The 22,894-nt window shown below is 28.7% G+C and overlaps 1 protein-coding gene across 3 annotated transcripts; it reads right to left on the bottom strand.

Annotated features, from left to right (window-relative positions):
* Positions 1 to 223: 223 nt before the first annotated feature.
* On the bottom strand, positions 224 to 22,894 carry LOC142329567 (uncharacterized). 3 transcript variants are annotated; one of them, XM_075374254.1, is made up of 3 exons: positions 22,641 to 22,882; positions 20,083 to 20,154; positions 224 to 6,972 (listed from the first exon to the last, which is right to left on the bottom strand). In XM_075374254.1, exon 3 carries the CDS (start codon positions 6,576 to 6,578, stop codon positions 4,287 to 4,289), a length of 2,292 nt encoding a protein of 763 aa, XP_075230369.1. In that variant the 5' UTR covers positions 6,579 to 6,972; positions 20,083 to 20,154; positions 22,641 to 22,882; the 3' UTR covers positions 224 to 4,286. The 3 variants fall into 3 exon arrangements, with proteins under 3 accessions (XP_075230369.1, XP_075230368.1, XP_075230367.1); XM_075374253.1 differs by lacking the exon at positions 20,083 to 20,154 and having other exon boundaries at positions 22,795 to 22,894; XM_075374252.1 differs by lacking the exon at positions 20,083 to 20,154.

Genomic DNA, 22,894 nt, shown 5'->3' on the forward strand with positions numbered 1-22,894 from the left:
CAATTAACAAAATGAAAATTAATATTACAGATTGAATTTCGATAATTTCAAAAAAGTAAAGAGGGTTCAACCAACATGAAAAAAACACAAACTAGGAAGTTTTTTAACACTTCAAAATTTCCAATATTTCTTTTAAAAAATCTAATAAGATTACATAAAAATTAATTGTTTGATAATATTTATATGTAAACTAATGATTTAGTGAACTTCTTTCAGTATATATGTATATATTTATTATTATTATTCCTATTACCATCAACATTAATTTTTGTGTATGTTTTTATGCAATAAAGAAAACTACCCAGGAGAATTTATATATGAAATAATTTTTTAAAAATATTACATCTAATTGGGCTCCTAAAATGCTGTAATATGGGCTATCACAGATATTTCACAGTATATTTTTTGTAAGATAAAACACATCGGTAAATTTATCCTTTTAATAAACAATCCACAAGGCATTATGTTCCATTTCTTAATGAACAAAATAATCAACGCATAGAATTAGAAGCCTTTAGCTTTACCAGGTAGGTATTCATTCACCTATCTAACAAGCCGTTGGCTTGTGTATTAGGTATTTACTACCTATAAATTTGTAAAAGGGAAAGACAAGTCTACTTACTGTTATCTACGTTATTTACACAAAATTAAAAAGTAGGCCATTTTTATATATCAACATTTTATTATAGCTACCACAAAAAGCATTCATATATTTAGGCCTTATAAAATAAAAGCACTTAGTCTGATGCAAAAGGTAAAAAAAAGGTTACCTCTATTTTCAGCATGTTTTTACTATAAATAATAAAGTAATAATTAAGAAAGCAAAACGTACAAAGTGGATGAAAAATAAAACTAAATGAATTAATATTAAATTAGTTATTGTCATTTTTTAATGAATATTAATCTCATTAACTAAAACAATAAATACATACATATAATTTTTAGGCCATGTCATTCCTTACTTATTCATAGAGATGGAATGGTAGCTCGCAATATAAAATATACACCTGATTCATGTACAGAGGTTAAAGAAAATTTGAAAAATAGTAATTTTTTGCGAAAATTCTGTAAAAACAAGAACAAAATCTATAGTAGATATATTAATAAATCACCTAGAATCTGTTAATTTGATATAATATTACAAGCAAGAGTAGAGTATAAAGAAATTAAACAATTTACAATATCTTTATCTACTGTGCGATTCTTTTTAATGTGTATTTTGAAATAACATGTTTCAGAAAATTTATTCTGTTATCAGTTTACTAGTCCAAGTAGTTCAAAACTTCCTGTTGGAGGAGGGAGGGTTAAAACATTTCCCTCCAATCTGATGATATAAATAAAATATATTACCAAACTATCATCAATGAAATTATATAAATGGTTAAGGACAGGGTCAATTTTTTATTCCTCACGTTACTTTGATATCATATTCATTAAAAGATACAACAAAATAAGAATACATGAAGCAGATACACTTCATTATTCCCTGAGTACTATTAGAGGTATAGAATATAAAAAATATAATATTTTTTATATTAAGAGCTAAAATAAAAATAAAAAAATAAGTAAATAAATATGAAAAATGCAACAAAAAGATAAAAACTGGAAAAACAAAAATTTCAACTTAATTTTCAAAAACCTCATGGAAGTTTCATTTCTTAACACAAGGCACAAAATTCATAGAAAATTGAAAGCTATCTTCTGTTTGTTAGCTACCAAATCTTCAAAACATCTGTGTTATTTTTGTTAGCTGCTAAATGTCTGCTTCATCTAAGTAACCAAGCTTTTTCATAAAAAAGTAGAATATCCCAGGTTGATCAAGAGTAAGATTAAGTAACATGATAATATTAACTTAAATTGGAAGGTAAAACCAGTTTAACAGCTCATAAAAAATATTCCAGCATGTACAGTTTTAAAATAATAGAAAAATAAAAATTGTTTACTTTAATATAACCTAAACAATTTAAGTTTTCAAGTAACCTGAGAGGTGTAGTAGATAAGCAAGATAATTTCTACTATCAATACCAAACAATTTTATAAAACCATTAACAAACATGTGCAATGTTTTATAATTAATTAATCTTAAGAAATTATTCTACAAATAACATACAATATCAATGAAGGATGGTGAGGCAGTCCAAATTTCAGTATTCTTGCAACGACTCAGTAAAATAATAATATCTACATATAATCTCTTTTACATCTGTTTTCTTGTAACTTTAAACACTTTCAGATTTATAACTCTAAATTAGCATAGCCTCATGCAGAGAATTATTGAAATTCTAACTTCCTTTTCACACTATAAAAAGAGTATTTTACATTTGCAAAAGCAATTTAACTGACTATTTTATCTATCTGTGAAATTCTGAACAGTCCTCCTCAATATTCAATATTTAAGCAGAGATTATTTAAATTCTTACATATTTTTAATAATTATACCTATTTTATTACATATGATTTAACAAATGCTGATTGTAAGGTGAATTTATTGATAAAATTCAATATAATCTATGCTTAAAATTTTCAAAATTAATTAATTAATATTTGAAATTCAATTTTTTACTTGTGTAGGAAATTCATTCAAATATTAAAAAATATGCATAAATTTCAAATTAACTATCTTATTATCAAATTATGAAGTCTGTTACTTCATAGAATAACAGAAACTGCTCCACTTAAGTATTTATTTTATCTCTTATATCGTTTAAACAAATTTCATGTTTTAATTCCTCAAACTAGCGATAATCTATAGTGATGTTATGTCCCAATAACTTGATTAAATACAAAGATAATTTTCCTAAATTTCTGTATATTACATAAATCACTACTTTTTACAATCTGTTACTTGTTTCACTCATTCTGGAAAATAAAGCTGAAATAATTTTTTTCATCAGAAAGATGTATAAAAATAAGCAGAGAATTATACATAATTACAATATAACATTTATATTATTTAGTATTTATAGTATTTACGTTACAATAAGCAAATTCATACCCCAGTGGATATGTCAATCTCCTAATCAAAAAAATTTGTAAAACTTACAAGCTTGCTCAATGAAATTATATGCCAACATAATTTAAAAAATTTACGATTTTACAAAACACAGTTTCCTCTGGTTTTAATTATGTTGAAACTTTTACTTTAGAATACTGACCTTCAACCACAAAATGAGATATAAAAGCAATCTTATTTCTGGTAGTTTAATATCGTTAAAAACAAATAATTAATTTCCTTATTTCTCATTTTAGGCATCACTCTTGCAGTACTTACATCTCATAAATGCAATAAAGTGGATTTACAGATATTAAAGATTATTTCAAAAATTTCAAGAGTAGTCGCAAGATAAAACTAAACATATCCCAGATAACATACAACATTCTGTTATATGTTAATATGGCAAAAACCTGTTTAGGTAACTTTATAGAACAATTCTTTTTTTTGTTTTTTTATATAATGTTGTTTACTTCTACAAAACTGATTTGAAGTGAAGACGGGGACTACTAGATAAAGCACTACTTATATAATACGTTACATTTAGATGATTAAAAATATAAAATATGCATATTGCATAACGTTTAGAAACAAGACAATAAATCATTTGTAACTAACCTTTTTAACACTAAAATTATGATGAAAAGCATGAAAAATATAAAAAAGAAACATGAAAGACAATGTAGAGTATTTAGTCATTAAGAGTAGCTTATCAAGTAACAAGTAGTCAAGTGTCTGCAATTTCAGAATTTAGCATCTATTTACGTAATTAGACAATAGTATGGTAACATTAACTGCTGAAATAAAATAAACTAAATTATGTGTATGATATGTTCATTTAATTCATAGTGAAAATACAACAAAAGATTATTTTAATTTTTATCTATAAAATTAACATATAACAATATATAACGTTTTACCTAGTAAACAGAACTATATTTAATGGTTAAAACTGGTTTTCCTTCCTCTAATACTTTCAGACAGAAAGTTATTTAATGTTTAAACTGACAGTATTAAATTAAAAAAAATCACAACATCAGCAGGAATGTCAATTAATATATGACAACTATTAATTGTTGATTAATGTTAGATATTAATATCATTATTAAGATACATAATAAAGGAACATTGAATATATAATAATTATATGCTGCATGAATACTTTAACAGTATAATATCAATGCGAACGTAGGTTGTCTTATACAGGCCGATAAGTAAGTAAATAAATATTTAAATTTTCAATAATATTATTGGCAGGTATCACACTCTTTTATCACTTATGAGACTATACAGTTCACGTAAAATCATCTCTTGAGGACGGTGAAAATGTATCTTCTACAGGTTGTTCACTGTCAGCTAAAGAACGGAACCGGACGAAACCGTTTTCTGCAACAAGCATGGAAGGTGATGGTTGGAGTCGTCGAGATACCAGAGTACCACAGAGTAGTTCATCTTCAACAGGATGTTTTTTTAAAGAACGCCTTTCAGTAGTGTTATGTGCAAACAGTCTGCTACTACTGTGTAAACTCACTGGAAATGAATCATCATACACTTGTTTACCAGTACGAAGAGAATAATTATGAATTGCTTGATTTGAACTACATATTGCAGGATACATATCATCGACTGTGCCTGTATCGCTGCCACGAGATGTATTAGCACCGCATGATACCACTCCTCTAGCAAAACCTGAAGATAAACAATGGCTCTGTGTTTCTTTTTCATCTTCACACCGTAATGGTTGGATTCCAGCCCAGGACATTAAGAAACACATTGATATTTCAATAACACGTACTGAAAACTGAAAACCCCACCACAACCAAGGATGTGGGGGTTCCTCACCTAAAACTTCATAAACACCAAGCATTCCATATAACTGAACAGCTGCCATAAGTAGACTTAACATAGCAGTTGCTAAAGTAACACGAACAGCATGAGATAATGTTGGCCGATGACAATCTGAAAATGTAGAACCGAATATGTTACCTTGCTTCCTTAAGGATGAATGCGACAGTGATTTATAAAGATATAGATAAGACAGGCCGAGTGTGACACACAACACAACAAACAGACATTGCCATATCAATGAAAATAATGTAGCATATGGTGTATTTCCAGCAAACAAATCAACACTGATTGTAAGTACTAAATGTAACACAATGAATAATGATAAAACTGAAGCTCTTTGTAACCTGTCATTAATAACTTTCACTTCACCGGCTAACAACAAAAATAGAAACAGAATTGCAAAAGATGAGGTAAGAAGAGGAAATACTATATTTAGCAATAAACGTGATACTGGTTCAGGAAATGAATGATTAATATTATAAGCGTCATAAAATAAATATACACTACGAATACAGCCGATGATGAAAAGAAAACCGTGTAATGTCAAAAAGTAGCCTCTAGTTAAAAGTCTTTTGAATGAACTTATTCGAACTATATTTAATGTTGAACATATGGCAAGAAGTGCAAACAACGTTGCTATCAAATAAACATGGATATCCCATGCAATGCCAAGAACATGCCGTGTTCTAGGCTCAGGCAATTCTGGCAGCTGTGCTATCTCAGGTGACTCTTTCTCTAGGTCTTGATTAACACGGCTTTCTGTAACTTCTTGCTCTTTCACTGCAGTTAATTCATCATCCACATTTGTCTGTTCGATTGTAGTAACAAGTTGTACAGGACTCATGGATGAACTCGCCTCTTTCTGGTGAATGACATTAGGCCTTGCTTCGTTAACTTCTTTCGTCTGTACAGTAGTAGTCGATGTAGGTCTTGTACTAGGAGGTATCAAACTTTTAACTACCTCTTGTTTGATAGTCCTAGAAGCTTTTGTATCTACATCAAAATGAGGCCTATCTAAATTGTCTTGGAGCGTATCATGTTTACGCCCACTACCCCCAGACAGTATTCTTGAGATACTGGAATAGGGCAACATAGGAACGAAATCGAATGTTTCATTAACCGACTTAGAATTAGTTGTCGTTGAACTCGTCGATTCTGAATATGGAACTTCAACTATTTTCTTAAAACTAGGAGTATTTAATGTCTTTTTACGAGTATCTTGATGACCAACCTCCGGTGGCCTAATCGGAATTAATTCAGTTTCAGGTGGTAATCTAGGAGGTGGAGGTGGGATTGGTCTACGGTTCTGCATATTCACATCTGAATTGCTGCCACGTAGAGTTGGCTTATCATGAAATGGATTAAGAAATTCTGGTGGTAATGGAGGTGTGAAGAATGCTCTACTTGGAGGAGCATACGATGGCATCTCTCTTATGCTGGGACTCGTCTGAGGAGGTGAACGAGTTGTTGTGTGAGGAATCGCAGCTGTAGGAGGCGTTCTTGCACTCCTTGGCCCCACAACACCTGAAAGCACTGAATGTCGTGAAGAACCGTGTTTTGAGGCCAGTGTTTTGTTAAATATATCACTAGCTTCACTGTCCAACACTCCTAACCTTCTATCTGATAACATCATGGTGCCGACACCATCTTCTGCCTCTGCATGGATAGCGGTCTTTGATATGGCCATTAGAATAGTTATAGTGACTGTTGTCACCATTTGTATCAACGGCATTTTCATGACCACTTCTACCCAACAAATCTTTTGAATACATTCACACAAATTTCTTTATAAAAAATGTTTAAAAACAATAATATTAAATATAAATGCACGTGTTGGTGAGCATCCATCAAATAATTAAAACACTACAAATAAATGCTAACTCAAGTCCAACATGAAATCTGTCCACTCCTTTATCATGTCTGATGAACATTTATTAATAAAATAAATACTGGATTCTTTTTCATTTACCATAGTCGTAAATTATCTTTAAAAATCACATTGTCACTAATAAAATTTTATTACGTTCATTTGTTCCACAGTCATTTTCTTATAATGCAGCCCTGGCATGCATATGCCGCCTAGGCCAAGTATTGGCATCTTAATTTGTCTTCATTTTTCCTACACCAACAATCTGTAAAAAAAAAAAAAATTACATTAAAATTTTTAAAATGCAAAGCATCTGTGTACAATTATTGTACACAGTGCTGAAAATCCTTTACAATGATATTATGCCAACACTTTCCATGGTTTTTATATATGTATATATACGAGGTTTGTGAGAAAAGTAATGAGATTGGTAACACTGCGAGCGATCTGGCAACGCTGTGTCTACTGGTCTGTGCTAGACCGGTTTGTTCATCCCTTCCATATGCTCAGTACGAGTTTCAACTCCGTTTAGCTAATGAATTATTTTTGACAGCCCCATCAGTGAAATTGTGTTATAAAAATAGAGCATCGAAATTTAGAGCAACGTTGTGCAATCAAGTTTTGTGTTACCTTCGAGAATCTGCGAGTGTGACCTTTGAAAAGTTGAGACAAGCCTATGAGGAACATTGCTTATGAAGAGCACGAGTTTTCCGCTAGCACAAATCATTTTTGGAAGGTCGAGAAAACGTTGAAGATCAACCTCGCTCAGGGAGATCTTCAACTACAAAATCTGACAAAAACATTGATCATGTGAGGGTTCTTGTGAGATCAGACTGTCATTTAACAATAAGGATGATGAGTGAAAGATTAAATTTAAACACTTTCACCATACATCAAATTTTGACAGACGATTTGGACATGCGTAAGTTTTGTGCGAAATTGGTGCCGAAAAACCTCACAACGGAACAGAAGGGCAATCGAAGAAACATGTGAGTTGATCTTCTTGAGAGGATTGACAATGACCAAGAATTCTTCAATCCTGTGATCACAGGTGATGAACCCTGGATATTTGAGTACGATCCTGAAACAAAGCGGCAAAGCAAAGAGTGGCACACTCCATCATCTCCTCGACCGAAAAAATGTCGAATGGTTTTTATATCAATATCATCCTCATTTGCTTTTTTTGACAGTAGGTGTATCGTGCATAAAGAATTTGTTCCTCCAAGACAAACTGTCAACCAACTGTTTTACAAAGGTGTCCTTGAAAGGCTCAGGAAAAGAGTGATTCGCATGAGACCAGACATTGAAGACAAGTGGATGCTTCATCATGACAATGCTCCGTGTCACATGTCCATTTCCATCAGGAAATTTTTGAACTCAAAACGCATTCCTATGGTTCTTCAACCCCTCTATTCACCTGATTTGAGTCCTTGTGACTTTTTCCTTTACCCGAAATTGAAACATGTCTTAAAAGGACGTCATTTTGGAACTCTGGAGAACATTCAAAAGATTGTGACTGACCAGTTAAAAGCCTTCCAGAGCTGCTACCAGGAGCGAGAACAACTCCACTAGTGTATAGCTGCCCAAGGGGAACTACTTTGAAGGGGATAATATTGTTTGAAAAAATAAAAACTTTGTAAGTAAAAAGTCAGTCCCATTACTTTTCTCACACACTTCGTACATATATATTAAAAAAAAAAAAGAGCTTAATACCAGTAGAGTCCAAATATTGGAATAAAATAATATAAAAAATTAAAAGACTGTTTAATCTGTATGATAGAAAAAACATAATCAGAATAAAATTCAGATTCAGGGTAGGAATGGTGTATTAAAGGTACATGGAACAAAAACAAAAGCTCTGAATAGAAGTGAATTTAAACAAAAAACTATAATCTTAAGTTTTAAATGTTAAATAAATAAAACTGACACACCTAAAAGTCTGCAACAATAAATCCTTTAATCTAAATATGATTCTGAAAGGAAATATCGTTTTCCTGTCTAGCTTCCAGGAATTACAGTTCGGGTGTATTACTTCAGAGGATAATATGTATGTGTGTAAATGAAGTGAATAGTCTCAGTTCAACCATTCCTGAGATGTGTGGTTAATTGAAACCCAACCACCAAAGAACACCGGTATTCACAATCTAGTATTCAAATCCATATAAAAGTAACTGCCTTTACTAGGACTTGAACGCTGGAACTCTCGACTTCCAAATCAGCTGATTTGGGAAGACGAGTTCACCACTAGACCAACCCGGTGAGTTGAAAGGAAACGGATCTAAAAATAGTAAAATTAACCATTATAAAAATTAAAGGTACTGCCTTTAAAAAATTCATCAGTGTTAATAAAGTTAAAAATCATAAAAGGACGTCAATAATTCTGATCATCTGTAATATTTTATAATAATTTCAACGTTAAAACCATTAAAGGTTTTGTATCCTTAATACAAAAAAACTTTCCATGATAAAATATGAAACCTTCATTACAGATAATAAAATGTATATAAATATACTTAAATCTTTAAGTTAAATTCTACACAGAATTAACCACAACACCAACTGGTTAAGAAATCATGTAACAAACAATATTTTTTCATTTGGATCAGATAAACAAGTGAAAGAAGATATTGAATGAAACATTCAGCTTCTAGCAGACTAGAAGGTAAATGTAACTTAAGATCAGGATAATTGATAAGAACTCTTTCGCAATCAGTTTTTTATATAATCAGTTTGATGCAACACTCATTCCTTTGTACTCTATATCAATATCATTTTACACCAAAATATCTTGTCTTCTACCTTCATTTTCCAACAAGGTTTTTTCATCATCTGTCTTAAAACCCTATAATACTCAATACATGAACTTTCCATTTTTCTATAGTGCTATAATTTACAAAATACTTCTCCTTAATTAAAGCAATCAAAATTGATGACCAACCTTGATGGGAATGTGATGAGCACCAAACTAACTGATTTTTTTTTTTAGCATTCAACAGCAAGTTTATCTGATAATATATTTCAATCTAACTAAATTTTTCATTAAAGAAAATTTAATTTTAGAGGTGGTGACTAAACAAAAAAATGCAGTTACAAAAATAAATTATTATTATTTTTAAAGCAATATTACATAACTTTCCAATTTAATCAATGATTAAATGTGTCCTACAAAGAAACTTTCCGGGCATGTTCTACTGGTGAAAACAATGAAAAAAGTTTATATAAATATAGGTCTAGAAATGCTGTTTTCAAGTTACAGTTAGCAAAAATTTTCAAATTTCAGCTCTTCTAATAAAAAGAAGCCCTACTGTAATTTTTGGGACCCAATTTAAGGAGTAAAGTTGGTTGTTTCTTATGTAATTTGAGCTCTGAAATAGAATAAAATAGGTCCCAGAACTGTAACTCCAGTATTTGTCAAGATATCCAATGTAAAACACAAAATTCAGTTCAAAAAACAAGTTTTTTTATAGATTTGTAGTACAATAGCTTTGTTAAATGACTAATAAATGAGGAAAATTTAGTAATAAAACTCGTAAATTTAATTTTGAGAAAATTAATGTAAATAAGCCAATAAAAAGTAAACAAAAACCTTTAAATGTTTTTTATTAAAGCAAAGCAAACAAAAAATAAGACAGAAAATTGTATTAGTCTTTCTGTAGCTAATCAACATTATTCTTAATATAGCAAAACAATAAAATAAAATGCATGAAATGATAATTAGTAATAGAATATTAACTCTCAGTTACAGTAATTGTTTGAAATTCCCTCCTCCACAATGTATACAGCAATATGCCTAACATGAAATATTTCTAGTGGTTTTCAGTAACATCTCAGGATCATTTCGTATAAATTCAATAGCATTTCATATTTCAAGAGTACTCCTTTAGTATTAACTTTTTGTTGGTATAATACAGTTTTCATATGGCCTTAAATGAAGAAATCTAGTGGGGTTAAATCAGGTGAAATTGGTGGCGAATTTATTGGATCGCCAAGTTCAATCCAGTTTAAGAAATTAGCATTCAAGTGATTTCTAGCTACTAAAGAGAACTGAGGCATTGCACCATCATGCTGGAGAATCATTTGCAATCTAGCATGTAAAGATATATCCTCTAAAAGAGAAAAGAGCAAATTATTTTTCAAGAAACGAACTTATGCATCTCCCATAAGGTTCTCATTGAAAACAAATGGTCCCACAATTTTGTCTTTAATAATGCCACGCCAAACAGTAATACGAAATCTATGTTGGAAACTAGTTTCCACAGTATCACGTGGATTGTCTTCACTCCAAAAATGACTACTTTTAGAACTAAAACTCAGTTTCTCATAAAAGTGGCTTCATCAGTAAATAAGATTGAATTTATCTTATCAGTGTTGTCTAGAAGCCAATGACAGATGTTTAACTGCTGGGGGTAATCTGTTGGCCACAAATTTTGAACCTTCTGCAAGTGGAAAGGATAAGGATTTCTTTTCCGTAGGATGCACCACGTTGTTTTTTTAACAAACTAGTATGACATGAAATTCGCCTAGTACTAATCCCTTGGCTACATTGAATCACACAATATTGATCATTAACAGGATTATTTAGTTGGCGTTCACAACAGAAAAACAAACATGTTGGAAATGACCCTTTTGTTTTTAAATGCTGATTAACTTAAGAAAATGTTTCTGTATTTGAAATCTACCATCAAGGAAATTTCACTTGATATTTCATGTCGAGCAGCTTCAGATTTGTTACAAAATCCATAAACAAAAATTATGGATATTCCTCGTTAGAAAATTGAAACGGCATTTTTACACATGACAACATTACACTTCCTTTATCTGAATGATAATTTATGACAAAAGCTTCAAATGAAATACACAATTTTCATTGTTGAACAGCTGTTAGTTAGTATTGCCAACCTATACAATAAAAGTTTTATAAATATTTCTAAAGTAACATAGATTTCAATTTAGAATTTACATAATTATTTTGTTTTACCTATATAAATTATTGAATAAACATAGCTAAAATATTGTTTTATAAATTTTGAGTTTCTTTTAAAATTATTTCAGTAATTAACGTTTTTGTTTTTAAAAATAATGTTTATTAGGTATAAAAAGAATAATATGGTTTTTTGTCTATTGTTCATTTGTTTTGGTTTAATAAAAAACTACTTTTAAAAGTTTTTATTTACTTTTTATTGGATACACATACATCAATTTTCTCAGAATTAATATCTCTACAAGTTTTGTTACTAAATCTTTTGCATTTATTAGTCATTTAACAAAGCTACTGTACTACAACTTAAAAAAAAACAACTTTTTTGACACCAAATTTTGGTGTTTTACATCAGATATCTTAAAAACTACTGGATTTACAGTTCTGGGACCTGTTTTATCCTATTTCCCAGCTCAGATTACATAAGAAACCACCAACTTTACTCCTTAATTTGGGTCCCAAAAATTACAGTAGGGCTTCTTTTTATTAGGCTGAAATCTGGGTGAAATTTTTCGTTAGCTGTATGTAACTCCAAAAAAAAGCCGTTTCCAGACATATGTTTACATAAATGTTTATCATTATTTTCACTAGCAGAACATGTCCTGAAAGTTTCTACATTTCTTCATGGGACATATTGTATTTTTTTTTTATGTATGTTTAATAAGCAAATAAATACTACCAATATAAAATAAAGATCTATACCTGAATCTTGAAAAGACACACTAAAATGAAAACGGAGATTACGTACAGTTGCACATTTAAAATGAATGAGTAAAAACAGAATAACCAAGAAAATATTTAACTACTTCCTAAAATTTAACGAAATTGTAAAATATCTAAATGAGAGGAAGAACTAAAAGAATTAGACAAGAAGGAAGACATCTATGATTGAGAAATGCTTAGAAATATAACAAAATCTACAAATTTAAAAAAAAAACCAAGACCAAAAAGAGGCAACCTGAGAACAGAACAGCAAAAATGAACACCAAGTGAAAGAATGAAATAATATTGGCAAACATCAAAGCCAAACAACAAACTGCAAAGTGAAGTTCTTTCAACGTAGTCTATAGAAGACCCAAACAAGAGAAAAATGGTGTAAAATATATTGTCCAAATGTCAAATCCATGAATTCAATGAAAATTAATGTTTTTAAGTTTTAGTCGTACGTGACAGTATTAATCATACAAATGAAACTGTCAAATTATTTTTGTTATGGATTAAACAGCTGTGTGAAACACTGACAAACTAGTTTTCGAATAAGATATCCAGTGAGATTCATTTGCTCGTTTGTTGAAGTATGACACGTAAGCAATGGCCTGACAAACAAAGAAATCTAAACAAAAATTATTAATAGTAATAATTAAAAAAACAAAAATCAAATTTTTCAATGTGAATCTTTATTCACCATGTGACAGATAGTGGAAAAGATTAGCACAAATAAACATCCTACACTTTTTCAAAAATACATAATTTTATTACAATCTGAAACAAAACAGTTTAATATTAATTAAAAAATGAACACTATATTAGATGCTGGATACCAAATTTATTTTCACAACACACAAAAAACCTAACAATGGTTTTGAAGGCTAGATCGACAACAACCTTTATGAATGGCAACTGTTTATAAGAAGTAATAATGATCAAAATACTACCATGTTTTTCTTATCTTTTAAAGTTAACAAACTTAAAATCTTTTTGTGGTAATTAGTCTTTATAATCACATTTATTAATATCATGCATGATGTCATTCTATGAGTCAATCATATAAATTTTAGTTTATTGAATTATGTAACTGGTGTTTTGAATAGCCAAACGATAAGCATAATTCAAATTCAGTAAACTTACTTCTTTATTATTTGAATTCTAACATCAAAACACATTGTTTAAAAGAAAATTTGAACACCAAAAGAATCTAAAAAGAAAACTTATTTCTCTAAAAAAAAAAAAATGTGTGTCCAGCTCCAACATAAAAATAAACTTCAAACTGCAGGATAGTTTTAAATTTTACTAACACCAAGTCTTGTAGTACAAAGGTACAGACAGAGTTAATTATCTAATCAAAAATACCAGACTATTAGGAAAATAATTCAGCTATTTTATTATTTATTCTACCAATTCCTGAAATAGTGAAACATTAAATCTTATTACGACACTGCAAATAAGCAAAAATTTTATTAATTAATTTTACAAAATATACAGGCACTAAATAATTTATAAGAATAAACAAACTCATCACTTCCTAAAAACTAGGTAGTATGTTTTCAATGTATCAAAATAAAGAAATGATTTTAAACACATTGAAAGGTTTTCCCTTCAAATTATAAAGCATTTTGGCAAGCTGCTTTTTAAGCATTTATATAAAATGGAGAACTACCGACAATAAATTAAAAAATAATACTATTGCACAATCCCAACGGGTTCAATTAATATAAAATGGTGTTACTAACAACAAATAAATAACATTCTTTCTTTTAATAATTTCTTTTATTATGTTATATAAAAGACAGAAATAGATTTTTATTATTTCACAAAAAAAAATTGTTATTGACAGATTATTACATTATTTCAGATCCACTGTGCTGCTACTAAGAAAAAATTAGATGAGTGAATGGGTGGTATTTTGTTTTGTGTCTTAAGAATATGACCAAAGCTAATAAAATTTCATATGGAAGGGAGGTCAACAGAGCTAGAGACAAATAATTATTTTTATTTTTTTCCCATTTTCTGATATGTATAATGATATGAGAAGATGAAAAAGCCACCAGAAACTTCCTGGAAACCAAACCATCGAGACTGTTGAGCTAACCACTACAACTAGCTGACCACATTGAAATTTGAGAATGATTTTAGGTGTAAATTTATCAAGACAACTTCATTATTGAACGAAAAGTAAATTTTCAACAGAAAAATGTGTGTGGTATTTTACAGGATCGTTTTTCAACACTAATATTTTGAGTCACTGATCAAATCACATCCATATGAAATAGCTGCTAAATCATCCCCTACATGAAATTTATAAAAAAAGGACTTAGTGTCTTATTTTTATATTTCATTTAATAAGATCAGGTACTGCTATAAAGATATTAACCATACAGTAGAAAATCTGAACCTATAACAATTTTATCAGGTTAACTAAAGTTACATTTAAATAATTGTAATGGTTTTTTTTAATAATTACTTCATAAAAAAAATAAAGCACATGAGGCTTTTTACTCAGATAGCCTGACTTATTTTATCTGTATTCATCATGTCAATGTTTATTCTATTTTTTTAAAGGACTATATACATAAACAAAATAATGTTGCTTTAATTAACACTATTTAAACTAGATGTAATTGACATTATGGAAGTCCTACCGAAGTCTGTTACTTCTTAACTTTTTTATTTACCAATGGTCTTGATGAAAAATTTATCTTTGGCAATTACTCACTCAGGATGCACTTCAGTAAAAAATTTCAGGCGGTGAAAATTAAAACAAACATTGTATTATAATTTTCAAAGAAGTTTTTTTGAAATTTAAAATAGTTTTTCATCAATCTACTAAGGAAAGTTTTTTGCTTCATATGCTGTGGATTAGTATTAGTAAATGATTTCAGGGAAGAATTAAAACAAATAACATTTAAAACAATTTTTGTATGAAACATTCTTTGAAACTTTTTACTGACAGTTTTCTACTGGGCGGCAAATAAAATTTGGTACCTAGGGAAACAAAAGCATTTCTACTTATAATTAGTATTTTTTTTTTATCGTCACTCACTACATGAGAGTTTCCTTTTAACAAAAATACAATTTTCTTATTAAAACACATGTAAATCTATTAAACACCTTATCAACCTATGAAACTATCTTAAACTACAATTAAATATAGATTTCTGTTTAATTTATGACACCTGTACTGCTATTATTTTAGATTTAATAACAAGTAAAGGAATATGAACACAACACAGGTAATGCTATCACTAGATGACTGTCATCACTTTATATAAATGACATATACAGTATATTTTATATATTATTAGCAAAGGATAATGTTTCTAATAGTATTGGTTTCATTCTTAATAATAATTTTACAAATAATACAAAAATACTTTTATTTTTACCAAGTTGGTGTATACATTTTACACTGTATATAAAACCAACATAATTTATGGATGACTCATTCTTTCAAAATGTGACTAGTTATCAAAAATAGTATAAACAGGTCATATCTATAATTAAGCAATATGTTAATTTTATAGCACATAAAAATATAGAATTACAGTGTTGGATCAAATTCAATACTTACTTAAATATCCTATTATTACAATTATTTATATGTGTTTGAAACTTATTATAAAGAAAAAATGGTAAAATAAGTTAAATTACTTTGCAAATACCAATAAAAAGTAAATGTTACTTCAGCTTCACTTAACAAGATCAGGTGTTTCCTTCAAATAACAGTCAACAGATGGCCAGAATTAACTGGCCTGATAAAGATGCACAGGAAACAACTATGTGGTAAAACCAACTCCCTCAGGGATAAAATTCAGATAATTGACAAATTGAATAGGCTAATTATAAAATCATGTAAAAGTCATTCTTAATCCTAAATACAAAATACTGACAAATTCACTTTTACATTTGGTATTGTGAAATATTTCTTAAGAGCTATTTAAACAAATCCGATAAAAAAATGTTCATTTAATGAATTTATCATTAAATTATAATACAAAAACTTTCAAGTTCTTTCTCATAAAATTTTTCTTAATGTTTCAAAGTAACTTTAATAAAAAAAAAAAAATACTTTTCTTATCCAGAACAAAAGTATTTGTTAAAAACGTATTGGTAAAAAAATTGATATTATGAATTTCAGCCATGTTTAGTAAACAAACATTAAAATATTACAGTACTGTTTAAACCATTCTTTATCAAAAAGAATTGTTTTTACAGACTAGTAAAAAACTGAAATTTTCTAAAAATGTTCTGAGCAGCTTAAAACATTTAAGCACCCATCACTTAGTCCCCTTTGGCAAAGGATGAAAGAATGCGATACAAAAATCATAATTCTTTTTAAAAAATATTCTACGCTTATACAAAAATCGAACATGAAGTGGAGACAAAGATGTCTGAAACTTTATGACTCTCTACCTTTAATATATTAACATAACATACCTTGAAAAAGTAGTTAGTTAACTACTAAAATTGTAGTTAGTTGAAAAAAGTTAGTTCTGTTTACTTTTCTTGTTGCCACTTCAATTCATCAGCAAGCACTGAACAGAAACTAAAAGAGAGTAGTCATAAACTAAATTGAACATTATTTAATGTGTTTAACATGATGAGCTGACTGATCACTTAATTCTCATACTCAATCCTCTTTTCCTGAGAATGCTACTCTTCGACACATTTTAAGTATAGTAGATCTAATTTTTATCCTAAGTTACATAGTACCTTAAGATAAACTTAAGCAATGTATAAGACAGATAGAGCTACCAGTTTATGGCCAACATTCCACAAGATAGTGTGACTAACAACATATCCAACTACTATTCACTATTCCCAACAGTGAAAATAAAATCACCTTGGGTTATGAAAAAGTAATCAATTATGTTATAAAATTTAATTGGCCCAATCCTGACTAGGTTAATCCGAAGTCCTGGTCTGGGCAAAGGTCTAAATTCAAGGGCATGCACCTTGGACGAACAACCAGCTGTTGATTTATCTGTAAATATAATTATTTAAATTCCACTTAATTATTTTTTTAATAAAATGTAAATGCAATTTATTTATCATAACATGACGCTTATTGCAGACAGAAATGCGTAGATGTATTTATACATTCAGGGAGATTGGTGGATGTTGGGCAGCAGTCCACATCAGATAAGTAGTTTCTTATTAGATGTCTTTGGCAGCATCTGCCTTATAACTACGAAACCAAACTGTAATTGGCATGAGAGACATTAGTTTACTATACTTAGTTCACAAGTAGCATTGATCTCAAACAACTGTATTTTTACTTGCGTTAATGTTTGGCAAATTTAACTTCATTGGAGAAAAATGAGAATATTGGAATATTCAAATAGATGTAAAACACATTATAGAAACTATTTTTGATTCTAAAAACTGCAGATTTATATTCCTTTAATTTCTCAAATATCTCTTTATCTCTTGCATGTTATTAATATGGTATATAAGACAATAAAGTGGAAAGGCAGTTTCATGTCTGGCCATTTTATGAAATAGTCAGACATTGTTTCTGACAGCTCTTTCTTTTATTCTCTAAGTTTGAGAATGTACAAGAGAACAAATATTGTCAATGAATAAGATTTTTGGGATCTGTAAAATATTTTGAGCCCAAATAGGATTTAAAACAAGAGCGTTCTGGGATAAGAATAAGATCTGTTATTAATACAATTTTACATTATTATACATTTCTAATTTGTTCTATTCATTTCAAAAAAGTCTAGTTTTTCAGCCGATCCCTATAGAGGCCCATTCTATACCAAAAAAATTCTGGATATGCCCCCATACAAATCATTAAGTCAAACTTAATAAAAAAGAATACTTACAAAAATAGTTTAATGAAATAAAAAACTGTATAAAAAAGTTGCAAATTTTTTGCTATTAAAGAAATATTATAAAATTAGATAACCATTCCATAATTTAAGTTATATGTATGAATAATTATACCACAAATTAAAAAAAAATATGAAGCAATTAAAATTTTATATATATATAAATCAAATATAGGTTAACAAAGGCCATACCATATTATAAGTAATACTATTACATCTGACATTAATTATAGTTTAATGCATTTTAAATACCAGTAGTATTGACATGATTAATTACTGGTATATAACATAAGAGGTAATAATTACTATATTATGTAACAATGACAACATTCGGGAAATTTAACTAATAATACCAATATAAAAGTTAATATTAAAAAAAAATTACATTTTTATTCTGACTTGTTTATAAAAAAAAATAAAATTAAGAAATCAATCAAAAAGTTCTATAATTAAAAAAATTTAAGAACTTGACTGCTATGATCATTAGCCAATCATGAAGTCCAATAGTGTGCATTAACATATCTAAAGGTGTCAAATAGAAAAATGAAAACAAAATATTTTTATTTCACAAATTTATTTAAAAAATTACAGATGTTTTGATATACAGTACAGAATACAATTCTGTTTTCTGTATATTTCTCTGCGTAAGGTACGCTATTGAAACAACTGTCATTTTTTAAATAAATTTTGTGAAAATCAAAAAATTATTTTGTTTTCATTTTTTTATTTGTTGTTATGGATTTTCACAAAGTAAAGGCATTATCCATTGATTATTATCTAAAAGTGTGTCAGATTAGTACAGTGGGTTAGGTACACAAATAAAGGCAGATTAGTTGTACCTGATCTATCCTTGAAACTATTTGTCTGTAAATCCTTGAAATGATATCCTAACTACCACTCTATTGTTACTTTCCAATTAACCCTGGCAATCAAGAAATTTAACAATCAGCAAATACACCTACTACATGATCAAAAGATGAGCCGACTACAGGTCTTGAATTAAGAAGGTTATACTAGATACCTGGAGGCTACCAAAATACTACATGAATTGATAAACTTCCTGAAAGGTATCTTTAATTAAATTCAGCAAACAATGGGAACTGATTGATTGTACATAACTTTAATCAGAAGAAATCTACCTTTATTTAAAATCATTTTATTTTCAGTGTTGTTACTATCTGAAAGTAAAAACACTGTGGGAACATCAGAGATTGAAAATAGATGCGGTAAACTGCAAAATAGTACACAATTTTGTCCCGCTCCTTATGTGTTTGTGTAAATTTTTACCCTAGATCAGAAACACCAAAATGTAAGAAAAATATACATTCAAAAAAGTGAGGCCTTGGATGGCTTTCAATCTTGTTAGTACTTTTAAAGAGGGGGACAATTAATAAATGAAAACCCAATAATAACAAATCAAAAGAGTTAGATAATTTTAGAATTCTTTGGCTAAAGGAGGCAAAATTCAATTATTTTTCAAATTTAATAAAAATGGGTACAATCCAAAGAAATAATGGGAATCGGTGATAATATGTGAGGCGCTTCACAAAGCAATGAATAAGCTCTATCTAGAAATAATTCATCAGTGACTGAAAAAGCTTCAGTGATTATATTGTAATGTACTAATAAAGGTTGTATATTCTATGAAAGTTCCTTCACAGACTTAAATTAGCTCTTTAACTTTTTAAACATTACTGTAATACACAGATCTATAAATACATTGTTGTACCTATTACTTTTTTGGATGTTAAACAAAATTCAATTCTGATGAATAAAAGTAGAAAAACCATCTAACTCTTATGATTTTGCATAGTTCTGTTAATAGCTTAGCTCCTGTACTTACTCTTTTAATCAATAAACTTCTACAGATTGCTTCCCAATGTATTAAAAGAATAGGCTACCACTGCCTCTTTAACTGAAAAGAGAGATAAAAAAGTAGGATATGAAACTATCAGAGAATATCTCTGTTACCATAATTTCAAAAGGTATTAGTAAAAAATTTATAAAAACTAAAATTGTAAATTTCTTTTAAAGAAATTATTGTAAAGGGCAATTTGGCTTTAAGAGTAATCTCAGCACAGAATGTGTAATACAAACATTTTCTTTCTAATATTTATAAGTTATAATTTAGAAAATAGAACATCAGGATTATTTTTAGGTATCAGCAATGCCTTTAATACAATCCAACATAATATTTTGAAAGACAAGCTTGAAAATTTGGGAATCTGAGGAATACCATTATTGTGGTTTAAGTCGTATTTACCAAGTAACAAAAGTCAAAATTTAGGGATTGGTAATGCAAAAAGCAGTATCTCTTAAGCAAAAAAGAAGTGGTTTTTATTTTGGGTCCAATTCTATTTTTGATGTCAATAAATGATTTTTAATTTGGTGATTTTTCTAGAATGTAACTGCTTTCGACAATGACAGTTCTTTCACACTGTGCTGGTATCAGACAAAATTTCCTTCTGGTTTCAATAAAACCAGAAAGTTAATGTCTCAAAACACCTCCATGATTTTTTCCCTCTCCAATCTTACAATTTTTATTTCCAACCAAAAATTCAGCGTCAATTGTTTTATATTATGATTATTCTTGCGGTACATTAAAGAGCATAAAAGGTGTTAAATATTCTGGAGGTTAATAAAAATTTATTTTGGAAGATTCATATAAAAAGATACTTGTATATATAAAAAGTTCTTGGTATGTTGTTACAAGTCACTTTTATAATTTTAAAGCTGTCCATCCATATTCATTACTTAGCCAAGTTAACCTTGCTTTGATACTACGAATGAAGAAATACAGTACTGTGATTTGGTGCATTATCAGTCAAGTGTTACTACAGTCTATATTATTCAAAAGAAATTTATGAAACTGAACATTGGAAGAAGGAAGGGCAGTAAGTATTTTGATTATTGTATATACATGAAGTGATACATATTACACAAGATGTGGTAAAGAGTTATGTGGTGGACATGCAAATAACCAAATAAATGCTTATAATATTTGATGGGCTGTTGAGGATAAGATGTAAGTTCACAAACCAGATTTTATCTGTTCTTAGTTTTCTTAACCTTTGTTTCAAACTTAGTTTATGCTGTTAGTTTTAGCTTAATCAATAAATGTTTGTGTGAGCAAATATATAAATAGTCAGTTAACTTATTTCTAAACAATGTAATATTTTTTATTAGTTAATTATATATATATAAATGACTAACGAGAGTTAAACAAATTTTTTTCAGAAATGCAATCTTATTTCTTGAGGTACTGTAGTGGATAAATATGATTACTGATTTTCAAAAGACAATTACTGCAGTACTAAAACAATCTTTTAATTACATATATAACAAAAATGTTTCAAATAATTATTGCTTCTCATTTTGAAGGAGTACTTCTATACCTACATCCAGTTGTGAATTTTAATTATTAAAATTGTAAATAATATTATGGAATTCAGTAAAGTCTTAATAATTTAGTAGTAATGGTTGAAGATATGGTACACAAATTAATCAAAAACTGTGTTACTGTAGGGAAAAAAGTAATATTAATAAATTAAACTTAATTACTATTAAATAAATAAATAAAAATAAAATTGACAAATATATCACTGGAATAATTTTACTCATTAAACTGTATATAAAAATACAAGAATTATAATTAAAAAAATTGTCATCCTAATTTCTGAAACCTTGATAGTTGGATTTATGAATAGCAATTCAAATTATATTCTCTGAATGCAATTTTTACTAGTAAGTACATTTACTCATGGCATTACTGTTATTAAACTTGTATTCTTTAATAAAAACATCTACCAAAATCACAGAAATGCTACAAAGAAAATAATAGTAAACAGACAGCTGTATGCAACAAAAATAGGTTGTAAATTTTAACTTCATTAATATGATAATGTTGTAAATTTAATAGTTGAATAAATTATTTTAAATTATATCATTAAAAAAATTGTATGAAATAAAAATGATTCGGCACAATTAAAACTTATTATTAACTAAATAACTCATAATTCAATAAGTATCACTCTAGCCTAAACTGGGATAAACATTAGCAGGAAGTAGTACTATTAACAAAAATAGACATTATTTTCCTGAAAGTACGGCAAAAATATAATAATAGTGAATAACAAGTTTATTAAACTACAAATAATTTTCTTTAAATTAACAAATTTCGGTTTCACGTGAAATTATTTTTGGCACATTCCGCTGCTGAAAGAACGTTTTTCCCCCAACTTATATAAAACAATCAGCAGAATTACGAAAGAGAGATATACCAGAGACTCTTCGCTTTTATGTAAAATTTAATCTATTCTCTGCTAATCAAGGCTGTTAGCCACAAATACATTAACTCTAAATACAAATTAAAAAGGTAATAGAAAAATATGTTTAACCTACTTGTCATTCTTCTATCGACAAATCAAATTGCAATAGAAACACAAAAACAATTTAAAAAAAACAAATAAACAACGAATTAAAAGTATATTTTGAAAACAAATCACAATTTAGACTTTCACTATAATACAAAACTACAACATATCCCTAAACTTACATTTATTAAACCGAGTAACATTCTACGAACATCCACAAAAGAATCTACCATACACTACGGTAGCCATTTTTACTTTACTCAAGCAATCTGCCTTCTTCTT

This window comes from Lycorma delicatula, chromosome 8 (assembly GCF_047948215.1).
Source record: "Lycorma delicatula isolate Av1 chromosome 8, ASM4794821v1, whole genome shotgun sequence".
In the NCBI taxonomy this organism is placed as follows: Eukaryota; Metazoa; Arthropoda; class Insecta; order Hemiptera; family Fulgoridae; genus Lycorma; species Lycorma delicatula.